The sequence below is a fragment of the Bombus huntii genome, chromosome 14, assembly GCF_024542735.1.
Source record: "Bombus huntii isolate Logan2020A chromosome 14, iyBomHunt1.1, whole genome shotgun sequence".
Taxonomy (NCBI): Eukaryota; Metazoa; Arthropoda; class Insecta; order Hymenoptera; family Apidae; genus Bombus; species Bombus huntii.
In genome coordinates, this window is record NC_066251.1 from 4,513,937 (window position 1) to 4,528,414 (window position 14,478).

The window sequence follows — 14,478 nt, forward strand, 5'->3', positions numbered from 1 at the left end:
ACGTGTATCGTACGTTCCCATCTTTTCCATGTTTCATTGGCGTTCATCAGCCTCGAACACCAATTAGAGGCAGCCTGTAAACGTTACACTTGCCAAGCGAAACGATTGGCGCTTCCAGCGGGGTCTCTTTTTATGGACGAAACGTCTCCTCGGCTGAAGAAACGCGCGGAGCCTGAATGCTCGCTTTCTTCGGCAACTCGCAACACGATCGTTTTCTTCACCAGAGATTCCCTGGTGTCGGACCGACTATATTTCAGCTCGTCCCGGGTGCCACGACTCTGTGCAACTCCGATCGAATAACCAACGCTTGCGACTTTTCATCGAAATCTTCAGCACTGAAGACGATTGCAGAATCATAAAACTTGCAAATGTCGACTTTATTTTCTCGACACTGCCAGGTGTATAATTTTACAAGAACGATTCTTTACGGAATAGAAATAACTAGAAATTGGAAGAGTGGTTCGAGGAATCCTTGGAATTGTCATATCGCGACCGAGATGAAAAGACAATTGGTTCTGCCATGGTCGTTGGAAGATAAATTGGAAAAATCCGACGATATCTATTACTCGTGCGAAAGAAAAGTTCTCCTTCGTTACGAATCGAAAGAAACACAAACCTAGGATTGATCGAGCGATGCAAAGAATCATCACAAGTTATATCGCAACAGAAAATTGATTCTTCCACGATTATTAGAGAGTAGATTCGACGAAATCTGCCCCTCAGAGAAAAACCATTTTTCACGCAAAGGGTATTCCTTCTTCGCGGAATGTAAAGAATTCGAATCATGGATTGATCGAATAATCCAAGGAATTATTGGAGGTGGCATCGCAACAGAGGTAAAAAGTATAAAGGATTGGTCCCCCTACAGTTGCCAGGAGTCCGGATTATACAAGTCGCCCTGTACTTGCGCATTAAAATCCTTGGAACGAAATATTACGCATCCCCGATAGTCCGCCCCTTCTTTGCTCGTTACCAGCAATATGGCCCCCCCTTTTTAGTGGAAGCTACCCCGAATCGAGCGAGGCCAGACCAGTCCGTGCCACTATAAATCTCGGAAGTTTTAATGCCTTGCAGCCTGCACGCTCGTCCCTTCTCTTCACCGACTGCCTCTTTTCTCTTCCCCCTTCTTCTTCTCATCATATCCTCTCCCTCCCTCTTATACCCTTTCCGTGGATTCGATCCACGAATTCATCCAGAACCCCGCCACCCCTTCCGTCCTATTTGCATATGCGCATAATAGCAAATGCAGAGCTACCCTTTACTATTAATTTTATAAAATCATTCAACCCGCTTTCTCCATCCCCCGTTTCGTCTTCTTGCCTTTTTTTCTTTCTTTGTGTGTGTGTGTCTGTGCGCGCGCGCGTGTGTGTGTGTTCAATTTCATCCTCTTTCCCTTTCTTCCTTCTTCGATGTGTCGCTGGTTCCTCTATACTCCGTACCCTCGGGACCCTCCTTATTTAAATAACGGATTTTCGAAATCTCGTTTTCGGACAGATCACAGGGGTCGCGACGGCTGCGCCAACACGTGTGAGCATATTTCGCATGGGCCGACAGCGTTTATCCACGCATCGAATTTTCCATTCAACAGTTTCCTTTTCGTTTCTTTGTTTCGCGCAGAAGGGAGGGGGAAATTAGTTATTCGTTCTGTGTACGAGCATTTATGGGTTATGATCTCATTTTTAATGTATCTAATTTTTAATGTAACGTATATTTCATATACGTGTCATCGTATATAAATCGATCTATTCTTCGAATTTTCCGTTCATTAGATTCCTTCCAGTCTGCTGCCTTTGTTTAGAGCAGAGAGCAAACTCAGATACAGATATCTGCGAATCTTAGCTTCACGTTCGATATTTTTATCATTCGCACGCGATCATTCGATCCCACGCATCTTCTTTCTATCATTCAGCGTTTAATCGTAGAGCAAAAGAGAATTAACGATTCGTCCCATCTACGGAAATTCATGAATTTTGGTTTCATTCTCTGTTTGACAGCGCAGCTGCCAAAGTTGGTTCACCGACTTATATTTTCCATTAACAACTTATCAATTTTCTCCCATTTTTCTTCTATTATTAAGGATTATATTATAGAAAAAATTCATTTACGAATGTTCCTTTCGTTCTTCCCGTTCTTATATTTCGTGCAGAAGTTTCTTGGGTTCCACAGCGTATCAAATTTTCCATAAACAGCTTCTTATCTTCCTTCTTTTGTTTAAAGAACAGAGGATAATGAGTTATTTGTTTCGTCTAGAAATCCTGGCTCGATTCGTGTACGCAGGAATTCTTGCTCGAAGAACATCGAAAGTTTGTACACCTGGAGGATCATGAAACGACTCTCGTGGGAGGTAGAAACGGCCAAGCCTTCCCTGTCCGCACGTCCCCCGGTCCATCCATCGATTAATTACCCGGCGCTCACTCGTTAATTAGCCTTGAAGGCCCGCGACGTGCATCGTCCATGCAGAAATCGAATCGTCGGTCACGATAACAACGCCTCCATTAAACGCGAATAATTGAAACCCGAAAAAAGGCGGGCCTCTGTGTTGAAGTCGTGAAACCGGTCAATTTTCATGTCTTTTTACACCAGGCTCGTTAAATCGAAACATCTACATTCCTTCCGTGAACAAACAAATCAGATATAAACACACTTATATATACCCTAAAATTATTTCTATAGGAATATAGTAGCGTGAAGTATCGTAGAATTATTTGAGCCAATTATTTTGCCTTGTAATTCGTTAAATCGATTTACGAACAATTTTTAAGCGATCTACATTTTCAAACAGGCTGTTGCATTCGTTCGTTGTTGGCGACGTGATAAACAGAGAAATACATCGTGTACTTACATCCAATAGCTACGTGGATATAATTCCACTCGCGAAAAGCACGAAAGTTTCTTTAACGTTTTAATATTCTCAATTGTAATTATGATAATTCAGTGGCGTGGATACGTCACTTTATTCCTGGAAATTATTCTATCACTGTGTCAGTTCTTATGTAATGCCCGGTCGCTGAAGCAAACAATTGCTGAACCTGAAATTACATTACATTACATTAAAATACCAGTTTCATACAGTTACATTAAAATACCAACGATGTCTCATGATATAGCTACGACAAGTTTAATTACCGCATGCGAACTTGATGAAGATCAAATTTTAAGACTAATGGTGCCGCGCGATATAAAACAAGCATGCAAAGTCGCAGATTGAATTTTAACGTGTCTTAAGAGGTTGAATCTCGGGTTGGCTCGAATAACCCCAGCTCCAGTGTACAGAGGTCAGAGAGAGAGAGAGAGAGAGAGGGAGAGAGAGAGAGAGAGAGAGGGAGAGAGAGATCTCGAAGTCGCGTTTTTCCGCGCGAGCAGCGAAGCCATTAAGACGTTTTAGCGTGTTTCGTGAAACGAAGAAGAGTGAAGGGAAAAAAGAAATAGAAGGAAGAAGAAAGAGTAGGAGGATAGAAGGTGATCCCCTCTGGTCCTCGTTGGGTCTACTTAGAGCCGATAGAGGCGGCCTAACTACCGTAACCGTATCCAGGTCTAAATAGTTGGAGTTACGCTAAGTAGCCCTAACCAGATTAGTAAGTCGTTGCGTGCTCTATTTTTAACGGCGCGCCGCCGGCATTCGAGGCGTTTTACGTGGAACACAGAGAGAGCAGCAGAAGAGAATGCTGAACCAGAACAGTGTGAAAGCGAGAAAGAAATAAAGAGAAGGATGTAAAAGCTGGCCAGATAAAAAGCCAGCTGAAGCTGAGATAGAAAAGGACGAACATAAGGAACCGAGTAGTAGAAGAGGAAGGGCCTTCGTAGCTTTATCCTAATCCCCGTAAACGAGACACGTCCTCTTCGAAGCGTTTGCCCTTGTTTCCTGCTCCCATCTAGTCTTCTTCTCTTTGCCATCGCGTTTCGCTAGCTCCCGACGGGTTTTGTTCGAACCACGATCATTTGCATAGAGATTACCGACGCACGAGTTATGTTATAATGGCATGTACGTAGTTCCATCCAGTTTTCTAAGATTTCTTTCAATTTCCATCCTCATTACCGTTTCCATTCGTCCGATTCGTTTCGCTTTCCGTTCCACAACTAATTTTACAGTCGCGATTTCTTACAGTTAGGACAACGGTTTTTTTTCTTAATGCATTCGTAATGCAGTGTATATGTTTACTCGAACGAAATAAACTCGATTTATTTGAGTAATATTTTTCTGTGTAAATGTCCGAATAGGCGGACATCTGTTGACTCTTTCTACTTGTCTGAATGTGAACTCTTATTTTATGAACGAAAAGTCGTGAGTAGTGGGAGAATTAACGTATTCGAGTTATATGTACAAACTATTTTTTCCACTACTGGTTCATAGAGAATAAAGTGCCAAGTATTAGGAAATTTAGAAAACGTACAGAAGTTTCACCTTCTTAATTTTATTCATAGAAAGCATGAGTATTCACAGATAAGAATTTTACTTGAGCGAGGTGTTGAGCGAATTTGTTGAGCGAGTAACCGTGTCTTATCTTCGATTCTTTAGAATTATGGTATCCTTGAACTATTAGTCCAAGATTCATAGATGGCAATCACAGTTTCTTAAAAGGCATTGCTTCCGTATTTTTCCTGCTTCTTACGCTGTTATTAAGTATGTCAAATGTCTCGTGTTCTCCATTTTTCATCTTCCTTGTTCGTTGAATATTTCATTTTTTATTCCGTACGTAATCGTAGAGTCTCGGTTTCTGATCTTGTTTAATTCACAAGTAGTAATTACGATTTCTTAAGAAATAAAATTCCTTCTCTATTTTTCCTCTTTCCTAACGTCGTCACTGCAGTAACCTAATGCCCTAGTTATAAGTGTAGTTAACAATCAGAAAAACGTATAAAAAATTTCTTTCATTTTTTCTACTAGTTATATATTTTCTATTTTCTAAGTATTTCATCTTCTAACCTACCAATTGTAAAGTCTCAGTTCCTCGCGGTATTCGATTCACAAGTATCATTCATAGTTCCCTAAAAGATTTCCTTTGTATTTCCCCTGTTGCTATTCGATAGTCGTATAGCGTTTTCAAAATATTAGAACATTCGTGTACGTATCGTTCTAGCGTTCGATACGCAAGTGGCTCATATATTTTATCAACGTAACTTCCTCTGTATTTCCCGTATTTCTCACGTGATTATTAATTAGGTCGCGACAGGAACGAGTAAACGAAGTGAATCTCTCCCTCCCACGGCGCGGCTCGATGTCAGTAATTCTTTTGACATCGTCGAAATCCAAATATTGGAGGCAAACATCGTTCTCTCTCCCGGTGCGGCGGCGGCGGCGGCGGCGGCGGCGGCGCTGCGAATTTATTTGCACGCCGCTCGAACCGTTTAAACGTTCCTCCACTTGTCGTATACCCTCTCTCTCTCTCTTTCTTTCCTCCTCTTTCCCTTTCTTCCTCTCTGTCGCTCGGCTATACGGCAGAGAAAAGCGAGAAGAAGAGGAGGGAACAAGCCGTTAGGCAGCTCGCGCGCGCGTGGAAGGGACCACGGGGCGAAACGGAGAGGAATTTTATTTCCGCTCACATTAATTTCAACGACGCAGAAGACGGTCGCCACAAGGCGCAGCTTGAAATTACGAATATTATGACTTCAACCAGTTCTCAGAATTCTATGTTTTTCATTCTTTAATCTCGGCCTCCTCGTGTTTCACACCATATCTTATGAACACACTCGCCCTCTTTCTAGCCCGGTAGCTCGTCGTCTCGTTTCTCTTCCCCGAGTTTCTCGCAAGAGAAGAAGCATGGTTGGTGTTCTCTCGCCTTCTTCACGATCCACCTAACCGTGCGCGCACGTGAATCGTCTCCGCGAAGCCGAGAGAATAGTTAGAAAACGATTGTTGCACTTGCTGGCCGCTTCTACGTGCCTTCCGTTGTTTCACCACGCGCGTCCCTGTCCGAGACACGGTTCCGACTGCTTCGAATACCGTTTGAACTGGTTGAGGTAATGCAGAGATGATTGATGTCAGCAGTTTAGCGATATGGTTAGCTTTGAACTGCTATTCGCCGGTACAGTGACTTTAAAAACTGTTCAGTTTGAAACAGATAAGCAAGTGTTTCTAGGGCCAGATGCTTTCATCTTGTAGGACCAGAACACAGAGGTTCAGGACGATTCGAGAATTCTTTGTCGTTTCTAGGGTACGAGTATCGAAGCGCAACGAGATCTTCTTAAGCCTGCAATCCTCGAATTTTTATGTCTGAATCATCATCTTGGTAAACAAGAGAATACTTAATGTCTAAAGACCTGTAGTAAAAAATCTGCAAAAAGTCATATCCTATAACGATTAAATATGATTAATGAGTTCGTCGCGGATCTGTCACATGACGTGGAACAACGTAAATATGCAAAATACAGGACTCCTTACAGTGTTAAATAAACGAAAAAAATCTCTATCTACGTCTTACTTTTTCAATTATTTTCATAAAAGTGTGAATTCGTATAAATATCCACTCTATAATAGCAAACGTACGATCCACAGTGAACGAGAGTGAGAGAGCGAAGTTCGAAAGTGCAATTTTACGCCAAGCATACTGATACTCGAAAGCAATGTCAAAAAGAAGTAACGTCTCAGGAAAACAATTACACGCGGATCAGAGGCAAACGTCGTTTTCCCGAACGATCGAGACCCACTCGAGGAAATACGTCGGAGAGATAAGCAACGCTTATTTTAAGGCTTTAAGTCGCTGGCGAATTTGAATAATCTACCGGTATTCCAGCAGACACTTGAAAAGCCACGAGGCCCGTCCAGCCCCCAGGCCTGGCAACATTACATTCAAGTGTTTGACGAACGAACGCGTTACGTCGCCTGCTTTTTTGTTTTCCTGCTTCTGGTATCGGCATCAGCGTCGAGCTATGTCGAGTGTAGCCACCACTCTCACGACTCTGCTACTGTCTCTTCTGGCTTGCCTCGTACACGCGTTGCCAGAATTCGTGATCGTTCCTTTCTGCTACAGTGCCTTTTAGACCAGCGATTTTCAATCGCTTTTTCTACCAGACGAAATTCTCGATAAAAAGTATATTGTAAATAGATATGTTACAGTTGATTCCAGACAGGACATTCAACAGCTATCGTCGTTTTTTGGCTGCTGTCATTTTTTCCTTTAACGATCGAAGGGAAAAGAAGTCGACGCCCCTCGCTAGATAGTTGCTTATCGCATGTTTCAAAAATATACCAGTTACGGTATATTATTGATTATGGTAATTCCTGTGCAACAAAAAGTAGAAAAAAATCGATAAGCATCGATCGACAGTTTCGAGGGTGAGATTTAAAAAATTGCGAAATGTGATGTTAATCGCATTTGGCTTGTGAACGATTCATCGCTACTGAATTTAAGCAAAGCGGAGGAAAAGCTACGGCGTTCGTTCGCTTTAGCTTGAACGCACCTTGAACGATCTTGTTGCACGCGAACGTTGATCTTCGATCGAATTCCCTCGGGATCAGAACGCCCAGTGGCCTGTTTCTACTCAATTTTTCTTCGCTACGATATATGGAGTCTCTGGTCTGTTGAGTCTGTTAGACGCGGTTTCTTGTACAGATTCCAAGGGTAGTGGCGGTGATCTGCTCGCTCGACGAGATGATTTACTGGGAAACTGGCAACGATGGTTACGCTCCGAGTAATTTATTACGAATATTACAATCTTCAGACAGATATGAATATCTCCAGAGATAACTGATTAAGTCCACTTTTTATGGATTTCTCAATTTCATTAACCAAGTACGTAATTAGTCGTCCGTAGGTAAATTGGATGGTTTGTATCCAAACCTAAATTCCACACCTCTAAAGAATCGTACGAAGTTTTTGAACACCTCTTAATGTTTCTAGAAAATTAGGCAATCGTTCCTTAAATCGACAGTTTGATCAATAAAAGCAGAAATCCACGAGAAAGAGATTGAAACGTGAAATTTCTTTTGTGCCTTCGGCGATCTAATTAGTGCTCGATGTTTGATGAATTGATGAATGAATGATGAATTTTTTATCTGTCACGGAGAGACGCCACGAATGATCGTAAGTTTCAGAGTTCTCGAAAGAACGATATTTGTAATCGTCGCTGTTTATTTATATCTATCCCAATTCGCAGAGCTTAGCATAACGAAAGAGTAATTTTTCGAAATTCGATGGAAAATTTCTCTGTATTTTAACGAATGGAATTGATCAACGTAACTTTCCTTCTTTTCGATCTTCTTGAAATAATTGAAAAAATTCCAACTATATCTGCTATCAGCAAAAAGACAGGTTAATTGATAGAAAATTCTAACCTAAGTAATAAAGTTTATCTCGTAAATGACAGCGCATAAAAACCAGAATCCCGAAGAAACACCATTCCCGAGTTGTTTCCTCAAGTGTGACAACGTTCATTAAGGATTCTAGGTTTCAAGTTTTGCCTCGGCGAAAGAAAAGGAAGGAGCAAGTCCTAGGAAAATGTCTCAATATCCATCGAGCATCGCGAGCCAGCCCCAACCGGCTCTTCCATTCGCGGTAACCAGCCTGAATTCATCATCGTCGAGGCGTAACGCGCGAATCGTTTGCTCGACTTTTTTTTTCCTAATCATCCCTCAGTCCACGCGCGCGTGCGTCTTCCATTCAAATTGAATCATTAGGAGCTCAGTCGTGGCTTTTTGTAACCGTACGCGAATAATAGTCCGAAGAATTTCAAGGTTTCCCGCCGTGGACACTTTCCGACTTTTATTCTCGATGGGTTCGAGACCGGCACCCCAAGAATCTAGGCCAACGAACCAGGAATTTCTCTTTCCTCGAAAGAAGAGACGCAGCAGACAATGAGTTCTCAAGCGAAATTCCTTCCATGTCTATATCGAAAAGGAATTTTGAAATCCTTTTCTTAATGTTTTAAGTTCCTTTTATTAATTAACAGCGATCTAGCTATTCTTTGTCTTTATTTTGATAATTTCACTTATATAGCTTTCGCTTATTCAAACAAAATCGAAACATAAAGATTTAAGAATCGCGTCAGACTTGAGCGTAGTTAATTTTCATTCGAACGTTTCTTTAACACGTTGACTGCCACGCGAATTTTCCGTATCTTGTCTTGGGAACCGTGGTAGATTGAAAAAGAAAAAAATACACCAGGATATTTCATTGTTGCCAAATATTCTATTTCGTAATAGCGTTGATAATAATGATAATAATTTATCCGATTTACACCCCGCAGCCAAGAAACGCGAGTTTTCTATTTTTATCATTTTCTAGCCACGCGCTTGGATCATCCTTCCGCGCTTTGCTCTTATGCCATCGTTAGCCTAGTTATTATACGCCGACACTATACGCTACAGGTAAATATTATATTACATTTGCCAACACCTTCTCCAACAATATCATGTGAAACGTTTTTCGGTACCTTCTTTGAACCATTTTACCACCGTTAACGTGTCAGCAGCGCGCAAGGGTAGAAAAATGGAAGGATTTCACGGAGAAGAGAAAAGATGTACCTTGCGCAGCGACGACAAAGACACTCGGATCCCATTGTTCAGGGTCGATCGCGCTGCACTCCGATTCGACGGCCCGGTTCTACGTACGTACATGTGCAAACAGGGTGATAATGTATTCAAGGTCCGCCCCGTTGGCGATGGTGGGGGTGAAACGGGGCGGCCCGCTCGCTATACGTACTGTAACAGATGTTAATTATCCCTTCTGTGTATAGTCAGCAAAAAAAGAGCCTGGTCTCTCGCTCGGACATATCGTCCACTCGTGTTACATCCCCGTTGAGAATGCCTCTTGTGTCCACGCTTCGAACAGACTCACGTGGCCCGCCTAGTACGCACGCTCCAATCGCGTTCAACTTCCGCCGTGCCCACTAGGGAAATTCGCCTTAGATCGAATTCTTTTTGCTCAGTCAAGTAGAACACAGTACCTTCCACGTGTACTGGTTTTTCGGCTAGTCCGAAAGTCCTGAATAGTTCGTTAGATTTTGATTGAAGTTGGTTGGATTTTGGCCGTTTAGAGTCTGCAGACGAAGATAACTTTTATGTGACCCGGTATCGACGCGATGTTCGTTTAGTTCATTTCTTCAAATAATCAATGACGTTCAAACATTTCAGGCATCGCGTCATTTATGTCGAAGAAACGGAGATAAGATACCCTTTCCTTAATCACGAAACCAGTTTCGTTCTCGAGGGGTTAATTGGACGAGGATGCGTAAGAAAGTCGAGAAAGGAGAATCACGAATGCCGTTTAAAGCAAACCGCAAATACCTGAATCCGGCGAGAATAAAAGGTCATTCAAATTGAACAGTTTATTAGAACGAGGTCTCATTTTATGTGCATAAATTATTAAAATTATGTAAAATATTGTTAGGAGTAAGAAATCGTAGATAGAGGGAAATATCGGCGAGAATCGTTGACGAATTTACTTATTGTACGCTGGTGGCAAAAGTGCCAGAAGCCACCACGACGCCAACAAATATAGTTCGTGAACTGCTTGCGTACCGTTCGCGAATAGTAACGTGGGTCCAGCATCAGGGTTGAGTTTGTCAGTGAACAAGTAGATCAAGAATGACAGCTCGTGTCTCGTCCCGTAAGTCTACGGTAGAATGGAAGATGTTCTTGTCGCGGAGGGCAAGATGGAATTTCGGAGCGACCACGTCGGGGGAAAATGGTTTCTTGTGGCGCAGCTGAACGGTCGCGTTGCCATATTCGTCGGGGATCTTTAATGGGGCAGTTTTAGTGCGGAAATAAATAACCGATAATGAACCAGGCAAAAACGGAACTAACGATTTTCAGGCCGAATTAGGCAGCGAGCCATGGATGCCTCCGGCGGAGTCATCCAAATCGATTGAGAGAGCTAACTGGTAATCAACAGCCTGAAATAAATGATTAACGAATGATGAAACGAGAAGAACGACTGCCACAGCTAATTCAATTCCTGCGAACAAGTTTGTTGGCTTTTAATTGCTTCCACATTAACAATTCTATGTAATAATTGAGATCGAGATAGTGAATTGAAAATATGTATATATCACACCACCTCTATTGCATCGCAGATCACAGAATTATCTACCACGTTAATAGACTACGTTTCGGCTCGCGAAACAAATTTCTTTCGTATCCTTGTGAAATTTGTACGTGATCGTTAATTACGAATATTTCACCCTTCATAGATAAACTGGGTTGTTCATATTTTTGTGAATATAACTTCAAAATATTTCGTATTATTGCGTGTATTTGCGTATCACCAAGTTACCCATAAATGCGTAAAAATTAACCGTTTCTGCCTATCGATGTCTCTGCTATATTAATCCAACCCTTCCTAAGTTAAATGCTCGATGATATCTTCTTTCAATGGACTCTTTCAATGAAAATAAAAATTTAGCGGAAAGAATGTTTAAGGGTGAAATTACGCTCGACTCGTGAACTATCCAGTTTCCAATTGCTCAAGTTCCACGAATTGGCGGTTCCGAGTGATCGACGACTAGTTCGAAAGGAGCATCGAGACGCTACGAAAATGGACGCGGTTTCACCAACGTAGAAACGAATTGTCCCTCGTTTCATGTTATCGCAGGCCCGTCTACTCGGCTGACCGAGCAGCGCTCGTATATCAGCGTAGCTTTTGTTACGGCGACGTGCCTTTGTTTTCGCCTTGTTCTCGCGTCTCGTTCCAGTGGTGCGAACGTGGACGGGTTCTTGGTTCGGCACTCGGCAGCCTGTAACAGGCCCGGGCAACACACAGGGGTTTCGCTGAACTTGCTTTAACCCACTTTCGCACTGACACAGAAATAGATAACCGAGACGTGTCGGGGAATTCTTTCCACGTTCCGACGATTGTGTCAGCTGTGCAGGGAACCACCGTTCCTTATTCTCATTGGTAGTTTATTAGCCAAATTTAGGGGAAACGTCGACTCGCGGTAGAAACTGAAGATATCAACCCTTTGCAGTTTGAGCCACGTTTAACATTTTGCGTGGTTCGTGTTCTGTTTCTTGATGGATTCGTATTCGATCGAATTTTTCATAGATTGTTGCGAACAAATTTTTTTTTTTTTTGTTAATTACTGATAATGCAAATAGATTTCTTTGAAAAATATCATTTCTCAGAAATGAACTGCGATAAAACTCGTATAATGCGACGTGCTAGGAATTTTCGCAGTGTTGGACTATCAAATATGTCGGATTATTGGATTGTATCTGTAACACATGAGAGCGAGGATAAGTAATTTAAGAAACAACGATGATTGATGTAGTAATGCAGCATATTAACAAAAATAAAAGTTACATAAAATAAACATGTAATTTCCTTAAGCACTAGAATCGCGAAATCAGTAAAAATACTTGCTATCAGATTCTTCGCTTCCGCAATTACCTAAGAAACACGCAAGCGTTTTTGATAATATTAGTAAGACAGAAATACAATTACATTGCTTCAATTCCAATTAATTATATACGTATAACGTACACGTACACGTTATAGCGTTCCTTTGCTTCCATCGTCTAAATATCAAATGACGAAACACCATCGTGATGAAAACTATGCGATCTATCAGAATTCTATTATGCATTGTCGAATTCAGTTCAATTCAAGGCAAGAAAAATTAGTACGATTAAACCATCCAGGTGTAGAATACAAATGAAAATGACGTTTGGTCGTGTTTTTCTGTTTCAGAATGCATTGAAGAGCCGGCCGAGTGAGGAGATTCGAGATGTCCGCCGTAACCAGCCCGTATGGCCCCAGTAAGACACTCCCTTTTGCTAATGTATCACCGCACAGCAACCCCTCGTTACGATACTTTAGCGAGGAAACATAGCCAGCCTTGCAATTGCGTCATGCGCCGTCCCGTTTGATCGAATCGTAATAGCCGCGCTCGGCTCCTTCAACGATTCCAAGAACGTTCAATTAACGTTCGTACGGACCGGTTGAATTCTAATTAATGTTAAAAATTCATTCGCGACAAGCGGGCAGAACGGCCTTCGCGTTGCGCTGCAACATACATCGCGTCCTCCAGTTAAACATCGCTCGATTCGAGATTCGCAAGTAACATTCGTAATTAACGAATTGATCCTTTGAATTCCATCCTTTGTATCTGTTCGATCGGAAAAATATTCAATCTTCTACTGGATTAAATAGAGAAGTAGAATAAAGCATCGAGAATTCGATTAATAAGGCCGATTAGGAAGAATCGAAGGAAACGAAATATATATCGAGTAACAGTTAGATTCGTCGCGTTGCAGCACACCTGTGTCCAGTTAGAGATCGCTCGATTCGCGATTTGTAAATAACTTTTGGTCCTTCGAACTGCATCCTGTTCGACGAGCCTCGACCGATCGTGGCAGCGGGGTCTGGATTCGCCCTAAAGCAAATCGATTCCCCCAATCGTGTGTCTCTCGGATTAGAAAAATCGGATCTTCTACTGGACAAAGAGCGGATCTCTTTATCAGGAAAAATTGCAATTTTCATTAGATCAGAAGTAAATCTCTTTGATCATAAAGATATTCGATCTTTCAGTGGGCCAAAATCAAAAAGTAATTTATGATAAATAGAAGCTGTGATACTTTGCCTAACAAGGATGATTAAAAAGAATTAAAGAAACTAAGCTAAGATTCCTCGCTTTTCCGGGTCTGTGGACCCAATATTCACCCCTGTATCAGTGTCTGATACTCCGGTTGCTTTCCCATCAGCGGAGAGTCGAGTGTGAGCTAAGATTCCTCGCTTTTCCCGGGTCGAAGGACCCGGAGTCTGCACCTGCCTCGGTGTCTGATGCCCCGGTTCCTTTCTCATCAGCGGAGATGCTTTCCGACTCGGTGTACAACTACGCGACGACCCGGCGGGGGACCGCCGATCAGGACAGCGACTCCCAGTACGAGGGCCAGGCCCAGCTGCAGATCACGAGCATCCAAAAGCCGCGTAACAAACGCAAGAACTTCAAGCCGATAAGCAGCCGGATGGTGGAAGTGTCCGATGAATCTGAAAAGGAGGACGATGAGTTGGAAGCGTTGGAGGAGAGTTCCAGTGAGATATTGGAATACGAGAGGAAGACGATGCTGTTGCCAGCGGAGGATAGATCGAAGCAAAGGCTGAACAACAACGAGGTCAGCCCCATGGATCTGTCCGTTGCCACCAGGCCACCATCTTCCGAGGCTGACGATGACAGTGGGGATTCACTTAGGCATAAGTTCATCCTGGAACAGCTCAGATCTCAGAAACTTTACTCCCCTGGTACTGAGGTGAGTATCTTCATCTATGGTGTTTCTTGTTTAATACATACGCTATTGATATTGGCTATTCATATTTTATGCGTATCGATGACAGGTGTTTCGTATCTACTCTACGCTTAAGACACATTTTGGTAACGGGAAAACGTTAGCTGAGGCGAAAATGATACGAAGAACGCAGCAGGCTTAAAAGCGAAATTGACTTGACTCTACTTTTCATTAATTAAGTACACGATTAACAGTGAATTCTCAAGAAACAAATTATTTTCACGAAGATGATTAAATAATGGTAAATTTAGAAAACAGCG

At 42.3% G+C, this 14,478-nt stretch overlaps 1 protein-coding gene across 8 annotated transcripts in view; it reads left to right on the forward strand.

Moving 5' to 3' along the window:
* LOC126873368 (uncharacterized) overlaps nt 1–14,478 on the forward strand; it is a 164,609-nt gene that overhangs the window by 79,131 nt on the left and 71,000 nt on the right. For 5 of the 8 annotated variants that reach the window (XM_050634158.1, XM_050634163.1, XM_050634156.1 and 2 more), the window contains 2 exons: nt 12,624–12,691; nt 13,637–14,182. In XM_050634158.1, coding sequence (XP_050490115.1) covers nt 12,683–12,691; nt 13,637–14,182 — 555 coding nt within the window. In that variant the 5' untranslated portion in view covers nt 12,624–12,682. The remainder of the gene's footprint in view (nt 1–12,623; nt 12,692–13,636; nt 14,183–14,478) is intronic. The other 3 variants (XM_050634161.1, XM_050634160.1, XM_050634159.1) reach the window with 1 other exon arrangement.